The 14209-nt window shown below is 37.6% G+C and overlaps 3 protein-coding genes and 1 non-coding gene across 9 annotated transcripts; 3 read left to right on the top strand and 1 right to left on the bottom strand.

Moving 5' to 3' along the window:
* The first annotated feature begins 115 nt into the window (after nt 1-115).
* Nucleotides 116-3150, top strand: LOC114725768 (uncharacterized). 3 transcript variants are annotated; one of them, XM_028912333.1, is made up of 4 exons: nt 116-196; nt 796-900; nt 1471-2769; nt 2905-3150. In XM_028912333.1, exons 3-4 carry the CDS (start codon nt 1536-1538, stop codon nt 3054-3056), a joined length of 1386 nt encoding a protein of 461 aa, XP_028768166.1. In that variant the 5' UTR covers nt 116-196; nt 796-900; nt 1471-1535; the 3' UTR covers nt 3057-3150. The 3 variants fall into 3 exon arrangements, with proteins under 3 accessions (XP_028768166.1, XP_028768167.1, XP_028768165.1); XM_028912334.1 differs by having other exon boundaries at nt 143-158; XM_028912332.1 differs by lacking the exon at nt 116-196 and adding an exon at nt 334-656.
* Nucleotides 3069-5915, top strand: LOC114725767 (mitochondrial aspartate-glutamate transporter AGC1-like). Its single transcript, XM_028912331.1, has 7 exons — nt 3069-3089; nt 3227-3351; nt 3673-3772; nt 4160-4234; nt 4649-4732; nt 5160-5245; nt 5439-5915. The coding sequence occupies exons 1-7, from the start codon at nt 3069-3071 to the stop codon at nt 5533-5535; spliced, it is 588 nt and encodes a 195-aa protein (XP_028768164.1). The 3' UTR covers nt 5536-5915.
* Nucleotides 5916-7696: 1781 nt separating this feature from the next.
* Nucleotides 7697-7768, top strand: TRNAD-GUC (transfer RNA aspartic acid (anticodon GUC)). The gene has a single exon. It is a non-coding gene; the product is annotated as a tRNA-Asp (tRNA).
* A 1178-nt stretch (nt 7769-8946) lies between these two features.
* Nucleotides 8947-12950, bottom strand: LOC114725761 (uncharacterized). Of its 4 annotated transcripts, none has more exons than XM_028912324.1 (3): nt 12537-12950; nt 9812-11699; nt 8947-9401 (listed from the first exon to the last, which is right to left on the bottom strand). In XM_028912324.1, the coding sequence occupies exons 2-3, from the start codon at nt 11678-11680 to the stop codon at nt 9072-9074; spliced, it is 2199 nt and encodes a 732-aa protein (XP_028768157.1). In that variant the 5' UTR covers nt 11681-11699; nt 12537-12950; the 3' UTR covers nt 8947-9071. The 4 variants fall into 4 exon arrangements, with proteins under 4 accessions (XP_028768157.1, XP_028768158.1, XP_028768156.1 ...); XM_028912325.1 differs by having other exon boundaries at nt 9812-11696; XM_028912323.1 differs by having other exon boundaries at nt 12669-12950.
* Between the last annotated feature and the right edge of the window lie 1259 nt (nt 12951-14209).

Here is a 14209-nt window from a genome sequence, read left to right as displayed (position 1 = left end):
CTTTGCCGATTACCGCAGGGAAAATGAACGACAGAGCGCTGTTTTTAATTTTTCTTTTCCGGGTTGCAAGTTGGAGTAACCCCGCCCTTTTCACTTAAATCCTCTCTATCCCAAACTGAATAGTTCACTGGGGGAAAATGAGTTTCAGAACCAAAGAGGTGCTCCTTATGACTGCTCAACTATCGTTCACAACGAGGTTTCACTTCTCTAAATTATTTCTTGTTCGCCTGTATGCTCGCAATAAGCTCCCGTTGCCATCTCCCTTTTTATCAGTTTCTGTTGTAGTTCAAGGGTAACTGGAATGCCTTTAAATAAGGTTTCGACGTTGGAGCTTGTTGCTCTAGTTGCACTTTCCCTCGAAAGTATAACATAATGAAAATGAGATATCGTCAATTTCTTTTGCAGATAGTTGCCATTTTACTCACCAAGTCCTTTTTCTTAATTAGCAGCAATTCGGACGATTCTTTATGTCTTATAGAAGACTCGTGCTTTCCTGTTGCTGATTGGTAGACTGGGATTTAATAAAAAAATCTTAGCTTGAAAGTCGTAATCAGGAAGACGTGCTAGATGTAGACTTTGAAAAATTGAAATTTAGGGGTTACTGTTCTATTTCTGTTTCTCCCACTGACTTTGGCAGATGAAAGCTGTCATATTTGGTAATGTTGCACAGCCTCCGTATTTTTGGATAAAGTGGGTTGCAATGGTTTTTCATCTTAGAGTGGCTGTATTAAGTCAGTAGATCAAGAAGTTGCTTGGGACCACTCGTGACATACTTTGGTCTTGTTTTTAATGCAGGGAACCTCATTCACATAACGTGATCTGTTCCCATTGTATAGGGAAATTTGATATGGTTTCCATTTCCTTAATTCCCTTATGACATTGATCGGAAGAATTAGACAGGTAGATACCGCTATATACTGAATTTGTGCATTTTTCTGTTTTCAAATATATAAATCATGCTTGATTATGTAATGAGTAATATAGACAATGATCAGGTGGCTGTTGTTTCAGACTGACTCTTGGTTGATTGATCTAATGGGGGGAACAAAAATGCCCTTCAGTCCAAATACCAATCTAATTAACCATGAGTTATAGGATACCTCTTTTTCTACATATAGGACGATACAAGACTATGATAGCATGTATCACTCTTGAGTCTTGATGTAATTTACTGTACTCTTGTTTAATGCTCCTTCAAATCTAATTTGACATAGAAAATTTAATATTTCTGTAGCAGTGAAGCATTTGTCTGAGGTGACATCTTTGTGGTACTGTATTTTGCTTGTCAATTGAATTGCATTGTTGCCATCTTGTTGCCAAACATGATTGATTTTGATGTATACTTTTCTTTTATCATCAGACGCCACTGGTCTTCATGCTTTCTTCCTTTTAGTTGAATAACGGATAATTCTATAGTTTTAAGTATTTGGTTAGTTTCCAATTCACAATGCAATTTGTTGCATGTGGCAGTGGCCTTTTGTATCAAGATCTTGTCAGGATCCCTGCTTCAAGGAGATAACAAAAGATTTGAGAATATGTCAAAACACAATAGTTCACACAAAAGTAATCAGCATTCAATCAAATATAATAGAAACCAACACAGGTTTCCATCCTTTGAAGCTGATCTTCCTTGTGTAAATCATAAACCCTCTCTTTCCAGTGATAAGGCTAAGCAGGGCCACAAAAATCCTGACCTTAAGTCCCCAGAGATACTAGGCATGGCTCAGTTCATCTCTGCTATAGGACATATATGGGATTCTGCAAGTCAATCACTTTCATGTGTCGGCTCGAAGGAAATTGTAAATCAAGATGATATATGTTTCTGGAAAGGAAAAGTTCTGATTAACTATGGCGAGGACAAAATTGAAAGGGCATATAGTTCAAATGATACTAATTACAGTGCTGTTACTATGAGGGACGCTAGCCTTGTTTCATCCTCTATGCCAGCACACATGAATTTCCCTAAGGTGATGCAGAAAATAGTTGCGCTAGAATCTTATAATGGAAGTCAAGATTATGTTCATTCTTTATTTAAGAAAATTTTGCCGAGCTCTACAAACAATTCAAATGAGCCTCGGAAAGCAAAGGATATTGTGAGTGAGGAAATATCATTTAAATTGGGAAGTATATATTGGTGTATGAGTAAGAATGCTTCTAAAGTGCTAAAGTATCCTGTCGATGTTGCTGAGCCTGAGGACATAAAAACTGCTGCTCCAGTGGCTGAGGGCTGCACTTCAATAGATGCAAGCAACCCTGCATTTGCTAATGGGAATGGTCAGTGCAGCCCTGATATGACCATATCTGATGATCTATCATCATCTAGTGATGGAATGCTGAATGGGAGAAAATTTACATCTCTGTCTGCAGACTACTTTCTTGAAGCTGTTCATGAGAATACAGCAGCTGTTGGTGTTACTCAGACTCTGTTTCCTAGTATGTATTCAGATTATCATACCGATTCATTAGCTATAAGTGATAGTGCATCTATGGGGTGCGAACTTGGGATTGATGATAAGGAATTGTTAAATACCAAAGAAACATACCGCGCAGGTACCGTAACTGACAACGAATCCAAAATTGAGGTCTCAGCAAAAGAGAAACCTTATCAATCCCTTGCCAAGCACGAACATGCTTTTTCTGGGGCTTTGGCTGGCGTATGTGTCAGCCTTTGTCTACATCCTGTTGACACTGTTAAGACAGTCATTCAGTCATGCTGTGCTGAAAAGAAGTCCATTTTTTACATTGGCAAATCAATTGTTTCAGATAGAGGTGGGTTATTTGAAGGGAAATGCTTGCTTGAATTCTACGTAGCTTATTTTCCTTGCATCATTTAGAAAACTTGCTCTTTTAAATTAAGTTCTTCATTAGATTGCTTGTTCTTAGAGTGACATGGACTGATGTCAGGTTTGCCTGGACTTTATCGTGGAATTACTACAAGCATTGCATGCTCAGCTCCAATTTCTGCAGTGTATACTTTCACCTATGAATCAGTTAAAGCAGCTTTGCTTCCTTATCTCCCAAAGGTATCTTCTCTGTTTGTGTCTCAAGTCAAATGAGTAGTGTCACTTATGTGTTGGTTCTTCTTTCTGGTTTGTGTAATGTGTTGATCTATTCTCTAATTTCTTTATATCTGGATAGGGTGCAATCTAGGGGAGAAAAGCCTGAAAGTTAAACATGGATGCCAACATATTAGTGATAATGAGATTTCAATGATATTTATGTGCAGGAGTATTATTCTTTTGCCCACTGTGTGGCGGGTGGTTGTGCAAGCATTGCCACCTCTTCTATTTTCACTCCAAGCGAACGAATAAAGCAGCAGATGCAGGTTGGGTCTCATTATCGCAACTGCTGGTATGCTGAATTCCTAGCATCGTCTGTATTAGCTGTACAGTTCAATGAGTGCTTGCAAGTATGTGATGTTCATGATGCGATTCTTAGTGGTTCTATTCAACCAATGGAATTAAACGTTTGCCATCGCTGAACATCTCGTAAATTTTAGTATTCCTTTCTGCTTGCCTGAAATCTTGACATAATATTGAGTGATTCTGATCAGTGATCTGTGATAGAAAACCTTCACTTTCGCAGTTGAATATTTTTCTCATGGCCCATGCAGGAACCTGATGATTGTCGTAATTTTACACTACTATACATCACATGAATTCATGGTTGCAGGCTTGCAATGGTTGAAATTATCAGTAAGGGTGGTTTTTATTCATTATACGCTGGCTGGGGAGCTGTACTTTGCCGGAATGTCCCACATTCAATCGTCAAGGTTGGTGAATGCTTCTTCCAGCAGCTGATATGATATAACCATAGGTTTCCTGTACATCCAAAGGTGGAAGACTGTGTTATGAATTTAGGCTATGTTTGGCATGCAAAAGTGATAGGTATAAGAAGGGAAAAGAAATGAAAATGTGAATGGGAAATAACCCTAATGCCCTTGCTAAATAGTACATGCCCCAAATATCCTTGTGCTCGGAGATTTATTAGTTTTCTATTTTTGACTGCTGTCAATTTTCAGGTCATAACATGGGCACACATTCAGCTCCTTATGATAGTTATTAGTTTAACCTCAAATATGAAATTGTTCTTCTATGAGTGCTGATCTCTGTTCTTCGGAAACTAATTTTTTATGGACATCGTGTGTGACCGTTTGCAGTTTTACGTATATGAAAGGTTGAAGCAAGTTATGTCATCTTTGCCGTCGAGTGTAAGGCCTAACACATTTCAGACTGTAAGTTTGTCTAGATTCCTTGTTCTCTCTACAGTTTTATTTTTTAATTTATAATTTTTCCTATGTTATTGCCCCCAACCAACTCCTTTTGGCAGTGTTTGTTTTTCGTAGAATACAAAGGATAAGCTTGTCTTCATTATTTCATTCCTTGCCCCTTGTATGACGGATCTGGAGCCCCCTACTCACCCCCCCCCAAAAAAAAAAAAGTACTTAAAAGTGGCAAACAAATGTGATTCTAGCTTTGTCCTGAACTTGTAAAGAATTATTTTCTAACTTCATTGAATGCTTCATTTCCAAGCTGAGAAGATAGATTAGATGAAGCACATGTAAATTAACAAACGTTAATTAACCATGATCAATTGATGGAATGTTAGCTTGTTGATTATGCAAATGTTGACTCTACAACTTTTACAGTTACTCTGTGGAGGATTAGCTGGATCCACTGCTGCTTTTGTCACCACCCCTTTTGATGTTATCAAGACAAGATTACAGACACAGGTTTGTAATTTAAAAAAGAAAAAAGAGAAAACCTTCCGTTGTATGAATTCCTATATCTGCTTAATGAGTATGCTGTAGCGCATTATATGGCTAATGAGGCTCTTGATTTATAGATCTGGTGCAGCCATCAACCTAGGGTGAAAGAAAACACTGTAATCTGTTCAGGAAGCTAGGATGGAACATAAGAAGCTAATTATGAATATCTGTTATTGAGGTTGCAGAATTACATTTGCATTAAATGCCTAGTCTTCTAGTTCTTCATGTTTCTTTCTTGGATTATTAGTTCTATATGTTAATTGATGAGGTGAAAATGAAGCTAGCCAGGGTCTGCTTTATGTTAATCGTCCTGCATAGATGTTTTACTGCCATGTTACTCTAAAAACTAACGTCTTTATCCTTTTATGCATCTGACGCGAGTATGCTGCAGATTCCTGGATCTGTAAATCAGTATCATAGTGTGTTTCACGCCCTTTGCAAAATAGGAAATAATGAAGGTGTGAGGGGACTATACAGGTATTTTCTGCTGAGTCTATTCATTGTAATTAATATTGGTAGAAAACATTTGTTATAAAGAACAGTAGTGGGCGTCATATGTTGTCATAGGAGCTCTATTCGAGTTCGAATTAGAAGATGACTTTCTTAATAAGCTTCAGGATGCCTATTATCAAGCGATTGACTCATTTTGTATTTTCTTGGTTGCCTGAAGGGGATTGACTCCAAGGTTAATTATATACATGTCTCAAGGATCTCTGTTCTTTGCTTCATATGAATTTTTCAAGAGTCTATTTTCTTTGGAAGCGTAGCTTCCCTCTACTTTGGAAAACAAGAATCGAGATGACAGAAAATACCAAGTTAACAGTTCCTCAAGCGTCATGCATCAGCAGGAATTGAAAATTGCCATTCTTGACACGTAAAGGGCTTGTGTGGGAAGTATGCCAGACCCGCTCTCAAGATCAGCAAGATGGTTCATAAACCAAAGTGGCTCGTCGATCTGCTGGCTGCTCTATTCAAAAGGATGATGACTTATTTAGATCTTAGCTAAAGAGGGAAATAATCTAACATCAAAAGCGTACATGGATAATTAATCACCAGTGTGCATTGGTTCTTCATTGCAGCATTCTCCGTATGCCTGTCCCTTGATATCATACTACTGAGACCAAGCACGCCTCAGCTGATGTTATTTTATAGTAAAGAAACACTCAGGAGCCATTCTCTGATCAGCATTATTGATGAAATGAGAGATTTACTGATGTGTGACTGGTTTGTTGCGTATAAGGATGTAATTAGAGAGGCTAACATGTGTACTAACAAGCCAGCTCGTTAGGTTCATGAGATGGTTGCTGATTTTACATTGGTTTCTGAATAATACTGAGTGCGGGAATGTTTTGTTTGCTGACATGGTTAACAAGCCCCATGCTTATGTCTTGTAATCTTTGATTTCTGTCTAGCTCAAATGCCTTGGCACCTTTCTATTAAAAAAAATGAAAAAGGAAACATTCTTTCACGGAATACTTCAAATTCATGATATAAAAACATTTGATTTTAAAGAAATCTCCTTTGTATGCGAATAGCCACGATTGCCCTATCTATGTTCATTCATTTCAATGAGATCCGGGGGGAAAAGAGAGAGCAAGAAAAGTTTATATTAGATAATTATAGTACTCTTTCTGTCCTTAATATAAGATCTATTTAACTAATTTGATTAGATTAAGAAAGTTAGATAAATTAGTTAATTATAAGAAAAGTGACACATTTTTCTTAAAACACCATAATCATTTTTCTTAATAACCCATCTCCCTCTTCTACTTGATTATGATTGATAGAATATATATAGGGATAATTTAGAAAAAATTAATAAATATGAGAAATGGGTCTTATATTTAGGACCAAAACCAACTCAATAATTTAATCCTATATTAAGAACCGGAAGAGTAGTATATTTTTTGTACAGATTGGTTGGCCCGTGAGGCTGAACGCAGGGTAACTTCATTGTTACGAGGGAAGCCTCACTTGGTTGCAGTGGGTTATTAGCTGATGATTTTGCTAATGTGGATTAGCTTAATTCTACTTTTCTTTCCTTTCCCACGTGGACTATGATTTGACGGAATAGCTTTTTCACTTAGGAAAAGGAAAAAATACAAGAAAGTATCAGGAGCTCCAGCTTCGTGGATATGAAAAACCTGTACTTTCAGGCAAGCACATTATATGGCATGGAGTAGGATCCAAATGTGCATTTTGTAGTTGATTTGAACGCATTTTTTATTTTAAATAGATTCATAAGTTATACTAAACTCTTAAATAAATCAAAACCATTTTAAGCATCAAGTTCTGTTTTCTTACTTTTTTTACATGCTTTTTTTCCCCCCACCTTTAAGGGTTGGGGCAAGTTAATCTGATAATTATACTCCTCTATCCTTAATCCCTAATTATAAGATCTAATTTTTAAATAGATTTGTCTCTTTTTATAAGATTTTGTTTGAATTTTTCGGAATATTTAATGCATAATTACCTATTTTACCTCTAGTTTAATGTATTTAATACATTCTCTTTTTTTATTTATCTCACTATTACTCTCTCACATCTACTTATTTATATATAAGAGTATATTTAAAAAAATTGCATTTGTTACATATTAATTATTTTTAACTAATTTTAACAAATTTTTTAAACTGTACAATTTAGTTAAAAAGATTTTATAATAAGAGATGGAGTTGTATATTTCTGGGACTAATTGAGCAAGGAAACCAAGACCTCGGGTTCATAAGGGCAAACAAAAACTGACACCCCGTCAGAAATCCCACCAATGATTTCTACATTATGGCTGCGTCGTTGACCATATTTTGAGACCAACCGATGCAGCATAGAGAATATCGCTTTATGCCAGGTGTGGCAGGTCTGAGATTCTTGCAAAATGCGAACAAATTTATGGATGAGACTTTATTGTTGGAAGACAATGTCAACAAGGTCGTTGTAGTATAGTGGTAAGTATTCCCGCCTGTCACGCGGGTGACCCGGGTTCGATCCCCGGCAACGGCGATATCTCAATGTTTTTGCCCTCCAACGTTTAACGAGTGGCATCCCTTTTCAGGCCTTTTTTTTTTTTTGGGGGGGGGTGGGGGGGAGGAGAGGAGATGCCCTTACGCTTTGATGTGGTCCACTCAAGAATCTAACGACCGCTCCTGTCGAAGAGGGTGAACTTCAGAAGCCAGTGAGAGCTTTTGTAACAGAGGGTGGTGATTGGAACTGGAATCTTTTTGACAAAATATTACCAGAGGAATCCTTAATGCAAATAGCTGGAACTGAGCCGCCGTCTGACAACAGAGATACTGACAAGAGCATATGGCATTTAACAGGCCATGGGAGATTTACGGTCCAATCCGCGTATAGACTTCTTGCTGAACAAGATTGGAACGAAAAGGACTCACGCTGGAGACTAGCTTGGAAATGGCCCGGGGCGCAACGTGTAAGAACTTTCCTTTGGCTTGCCTTGAACAACAGATTACTCACTAACGGAGAGCGTCTTCGGCGCCATATGACCCTTAATCCAGCTTGTGAAGTCTGCAAAAATGAAATAGAAGATCTAGACCACGTTTTAAGACGATGCCCGTTAGCCCAAGATAGTTGGAAGCTTATAGTTCCCCCCCAGTTCCACCCCCAATTCTTTGGAGGGCCTTTTAACCACTGGATGGAAGCCCACCTAAAACCCGTTAACTCAAACTCGAATTGGTGCATCACGTTTGGGCTGCTTTGTTGGAAGCTCTGGGAAGCAAGAAACAGAAGATTGTTTTGTGAGGAAGATACGCCAGCACATAGGCTAGTCAATGAAGTTCTTTCGTTGAGCGAACACACAGCCAGGACCAATGTACGACTTAAGGCTCTAGCCACCTTGTGAAGCTTTTGACGTTTTTGCCGCTGTTGTTTTCTTGTTTTTTTTCCTGTTTTCTTGCTTTTTGAGTTGTATCCTTGAGTGTTTTGTTCAATAAAATCTTCTCGTTGCACTCAAAAAAAAAAGAAGCAGAGCCCATTTAATTAATCTTCTATGGATATCCCTTCTAGGTTTTCACGTTGCCAGAAGCAGAACCCATTTTCTTAATCTTCTCTACCCTCTAAAGCCTAGATCTTTAGCGTTTTCTTTTTCGTTTTCGTTTTTTTTTCCCTTTCAAAACTATGGAGCTACGTCGAAGTATTAAAAAAAATTTTAAAAAATATATTAGACAAAAAAAATACAAGTACATACATGTATTTATCGAACATGCATCCGATACAAATTCGTCCCTTTTCTTTCCCCCCATTTGCCCCAAGAATCCGAGCATCATAGCTCAAGAGTCCCCTTTATGCTTCATACTCGGGCGACAGGTGAAAAGGGTGGGTTTAGCACGTAGGATCGAAGATTTGATTTCGGAGACTTTGACGCTGTCTTGTCCTCTCTAGTAACTGAATCTATCAAAAATTCCCCTCCGTCCTCATCTTTAAGTACTTTCATTGAACTACATTGCGACAACTCTTGTTTCTTCTGCCTCCCCGCTCCATGGAAGTTACCGGTGCCATGTAAAATAGCAACACAAATGGCAAATGCTTGTACTGTGGATAATTGTGCATGAAAATCAACAGCATACTGCCCTTCTTCAACTACTCTCATGCTAAAAGTAGGACAACTCTCTTTTGCTCCCTACGTAAATGCACCAAAAACTCGGGTAAGCACCAGAAAAGGCAAAGGCAATGGCAATCTCAATATTCAATAAAGCATGTTAAAACTGCAACATTGACGAAAATCAAGTGAGCTCCAATGAAAAGATACAAAGCTATTGAAAAGATTTGGGTAGATTACTAGATGCATACGACATTAGTTTTTCGCTCATTTTTCACCTAAAACAATAGAACTAGAGAATTGCTCCAAATGGGTGCTTGTTATAAGATGGATCTTTATTAACCCCAATCGAATTTAATTGCCCAGGTGATCTTTGCCCTGGATTAACTTTCCACAGTAAATTATTCACAAACAAGTTCCTTATAACAAGAGAATATAATTAGCTATGAAACCCCATTCAAGAAACAAGTGATATGGAAACCCAGCATTACCTGAACAAAGAGTTCGAGTGTTTGATAATTCTCCATGAGAGAGCGGTCTTCAGAAAATTGAACACCAGGGTTGCCTAAAAGGACAAGCGGACAGGCCATGTCCCACCCACCGCAGTCACAACCTCCACCATGTCTCCACCGATCAAGCAAACGTGAGGGACCCTGGTTTTCATCAATCGGTAGACCATGGTTGCCCTTTGGAATGACCACCTTCACCTGTTCCGGGCCTCTGCTTTCATGAAGGCCTTTTCTTCTCTGTTCTATCTCAGAATGATCACTTCGGTTGCGATGCTCTCTAGCACCTCTACTCTTTCTCGTGTGTCTGAAACTCTCTCTCTTGTGAAATGGAATTTGCAAAACGATGGCTGCAATTTCAAGATTTTGACGCAATTCTGAGCACAACAAAGGATAAGACTTTGAATCATTGAAATCGACACTGCCAAATAAAAGCTTGTCTTGAAGTTTGTTCTTAATTGCAGGAGTTTTCTCATCAAGCTCGAATGTTTCTCTTCCCACATGGGAAGGTTTCAAGGTTTTAGAATCTTGGTCACAGGGAGAATCCTTTTGAAGTGAAGCGCTTGGTCTTGAGTTTGCAAGATCATACAACACAAATTCTGTCACCATAGAGTTGTCAAAGGCTCCATCTTTAAATTCTGAACATAAGTTAGAGGCAACTAACATCTGTGCTACCATTGAGGAAACCCTGTCACAATCATGGGATCCCAAGCCAATGGCACTGCTTTTCTTTCTACCATCAATGGAATGAAAGGTATATGCCCAATTGGAAGTATTATCTACTCTCCTCATCTTGGCCACTAAAAAGTCTTCAGGGCAATTCACCTTGAACTCAAAAAATGGAACTCCATGTTTGTTTTCAAACTTGAGACTACCGTGCAGGTGGACTGGTGAACTAGCAATTCCTGAATGCTGGATATCTCTACTGATAAACTCAGAAATAATATCGGAATACTTTTCTGTGTTAGAGAAGTCATTTAGGAGAGATTTCTGGTAAGTCCTGCTTCTTGTTATATTTACCATACCAGTTGATTTGACCTCACTGTTTTCCAACTTACGGCTCCTTGGACTTGTCAAAGATTTGGACTTCGTGAATGAATTGAACATTTTCTTGACAGGGGTGGACTGGACGTTTGAATTGGCTTTTGACAAGCAGTCATTTTTTGAGGGAGATAACAAGTGAAAGGCTTCCACTTTGGAAGAGAACGATTTGACCAATGCATGAACTGCATCTTTCTCCAGAGAACCAATAACACTATCATTTCTGGCATTTGAATTTATAGAATCTCTTTCTGCAGTTGAAGTAGAAAATCTATCCCTAACATCTGAAGTTATGCAGAATTCAATAAAGCCATTTGGAGAATGGGACTCCAAGCGAGCTGAGGATCTGGAAACAGACCGTGAATTCATTTTTGATTCCTTATACATCATTGAAGATTTCTTTCTAGGATCTTCATCATCAGAGCTACATAAAGAATCAACAATGCTCCCAGAAAAAGAGGTGTCACTGCTACGTGAAATTTCTATCTTTTTCCTTCCCTCCCCGGTGCTCATTGCTTTTATATACTTTAGCTCCTCTGAACTCTGATACATGGAACCCCGCCTCATCTCTACATTAACCTCCCGTCCACTAGGTCTAGAGAGGCTGCTTTTACATGATGAACTGCGTAATTTAGCAAACCTGTTTTTGGACAAGTCTTCTGTGAGGGTCCACAATTCATTTTTTCCAATGTGTTTAACTTTTTTATGTCTCCTCTTGACATTCGAAGGATATTGATGAGATAGCAGAACAGTATCGGGACTCAGACCCTCTGAAGACTTCACATTGAGATCCAACTTCATCTCTTGTCCCATCAACAAATGCAGAGTCCTTCTACATCATTAAAAACAAAAGCCAAAACAAAAATTAGTTCATGGTAAGAGACCCAATCACTTGGATATTGTGCAGGATCATGTTATTAATTAACAAAATTTAGATCTGCTCGTTACAAGTACTCTCATCTTACATATATTAACCCGAACTTCTTAATCAGTATGAATTTCCAGCTAGTTTATGAAAATGACAGGCATTAACACCACATGCAAGTACGAAATGCTTCCCCCCACGAATTTTCTCACCATTATCGTAATGCAATGTATTTCAGGGTCATTCGCTAAGCTGACTTCCTCATACTTAGAATAGATGAAAATCACCCACAAATCAGAAAATGAAACAACACAGAAAAAGAGTAGGAAAAAAGAAGAACAATCAGATTCATGCATTGCTATGTGCACAACTGGATTTCTAATTACGATTGAGACGCAGCTCAGCACCTACATTGCACTTATCCACAATCTGCTAAATTACCGAATTTCGAAACGGCTATAGTATTAACCTCGGAAATGACCATCATTTGAGCGGAAGCGTCCCACCAATTATCTCAAAATTAGAGATTGCAGAAATTGCTTTAGAAGACCAATCTCGATTTCGAGCACGAAGAAGAATATATCATCTGCCGCTTAAATTTTTTTTTAAAATGATCAAAAGAAAGAAAGAAAGAACACCGTATGCGTATGTTTTCAAAGATGTCCAAATTTGAGCAAAGCGACAGCGATTGAGCTGCATAAATGTTATAATCATTAAAAAAGACAAAAATAAAGCACAGTTCGATTCCAAATCATATACAGGAAGAAAATGAAAAATACAGGGAGGAAAAGAAAAAGAGCATACTTGAATAGATCTCGGAGAAGCAAGCTCGGCGAAGGAAAAAAAAAAAAAAATCTCAACAAGCGGCATCAACGAACAATCATGCTATCTAAACTTGAGGGGAAAGTCTCCATGAGAATAATTAATGAAACTAACCCATTTGCTAGAAGGTTCAATCCTGGCCCATACGGAACTCAGAACTCCCAGATTGACCACGAGAAAGTAGAGATTAAAAGCAAGTTCAACCACCGCAAGAGAAGTAGCAGTAAAGCACAAGCACAGTATAAGTGGAGAAAAAGTAGTCTTAGAAGCCGATACACTAAATACTCAGATAGGCTGAAGAGTAAAGAGTGAACTATCTCTCTTGCACAGACACACGGAAATTAGTTTTTAAAGAAAGAAGAGACAAGAAACTGCTAACTGCACATGTTTACTAGAAAATCGCCATGTCCTTCTTCAAGCTATCATATGCTGTGAGCTTCTCTTTTCCTATTGTTTATTTGTATATATATTTATATATTTTTGTTCAGGCTCATTTTTGTCCTGCCCCGAGACCAGTGATCCAAGCAGGCCCCAGTGCCGGTCAAAGCACCCTCTGGTGAAAATACAAGTTACCCGCCAAAGGGACCATGTATGCCGCCTAGGCACAAGGGCAAGCATGGAATTTCATTACTTCACGCTTAAGAATGGTGGGTTTCTTTTCGTGGCAATTACAAATAAGGACCCAAATTCAACGTCAATCACAAAACAATCCCTCATGAAAATTAAAATCATTCCAAGATCGGAAGACCAAAATGTATACGTGAAAATATCAAAATGCTCTCGTGGCAACAATATTAACCTCAACATGTTGTAAAATACATGAGATCCACGTCAAATTGAAGTAACATCCCTGTAAAAATTCTTCATGACCATGATGGCGACAAGGTTGTGCTCATACAGAAAAATTCTTAAAATTCATAATGATATCCTTACACATTTTTAATAACATGATAAGATATATTATCTTCACTTTTCAATATACTAGTTAGATAATTAATTTAAAAATTACAACTTATTATTTTAATGATTTGTAACAAATTTATGTTGGTTTCCTTTAAATACTCTTTTAAATAATATGTATTGAAATAAAAACCCTCTTCATATGTGCAACTAATAAGGATTATTTTAAAAAAATTATAACATTGAGAGTGACAACAGATTAAGATTTTATATTTAAAATCAAAATAAATTTGTTGTCTGGTCTTATATTTAAAAATAAAGAGAGTATTAAAGAAAAATAAAGGTAAAAGCCAAATACGTTGCATCACAATACTTAATACGGGATTGGATTCTGTTTCATTCCAAAACAATTCTGCGGGGAGAGAGGAAAACTTGTGTTGAAAATGAGTCTTGTGATTGCATGGAATCATCATTGTTTAGAAGACACGTCTTTGTATTATTATATTTCTTCGTTTTTTTAATTGTAATAAATTTTACTACGTTATTTTAATAAATATCTAAAAACTTTTTCTTGATAAGCATAGAAAATATGAATTTCATTACGTGCATAATGCGAACAATGATGTTCCTATAATCTATGTTGTATGGAAGTGTTTGTACAGGTAATGATTGTGTCCCTAAAAAGCATAAAGATATGCCCAAAAGTCACAACAACGTTTTCATGTTTTGGTAATTTTGCCTAATCTAATTTTCAG

Source organism: Neltuma alba, unplaced genomic scaffold, assembly GCF_004799145.2.
Source record: "Neltuma alba isolate B1F8T4 unplaced genomic scaffold, ASM479914v2 tig00012275_pilon, whole genome shotgun sequence".
NCBI lineage: Eukaryota > Viridiplantae > Streptophyta > Magnoliopsida > Fabales > Fabaceae > Neltuma > Neltuma alba.
Note: the sequence above shows the minus strand (reverse complement) of the source record. Positions and strands in the feature narration are given on the sequence as shown.

Coding starts and splice junctions, on each gene's coding strand:
- LOC114725768 (XM_028912333.1), top strand. CDS start 1,536: ATGTCAAAACACAATAGTTCACACAAAAGTAATCAGCATTCAATCAAA. Junction 2,770..2,904: donor ATCAATTGTTTCAGATAGAG/GTGGGTTATTTG, acceptor GACTGATGTCAG/GTTTGCCTGGACTTTATCGT.
- LOC114725767 (XM_028912331.1), top strand. CDS start 3,069: ATGTGTTGGTTCTTCTTTCTG. Junction 4,235..4,648: donor GGCCTAACACATTTCAGACT/GTAAGTTTGTCT, acceptor CAACTTTTACAG/TTACTCTGTGGAGGATTAGC. Junction 4,733..5,159: donor AGACAAGATTACAGACACAG/GTTTGTAATTTA, acceptor AGTATGCTGCAG/ATTCCTGGATCTGTAAATCA.
- LOC114725761 (XM_028912324.1), bottom strand. CDS start 11,680: ATGGGACAAGAGATGAAGTTGGATCTCAATGTGAAGTCTTCAGAGGGT. Junction 9,402..9,811: donor CACTCGAACTCTTTGTTCAG/GTAATGCTGGGT, acceptor GCATTTACGTAG/GGAGCAAAAGAGAGTTGTCC.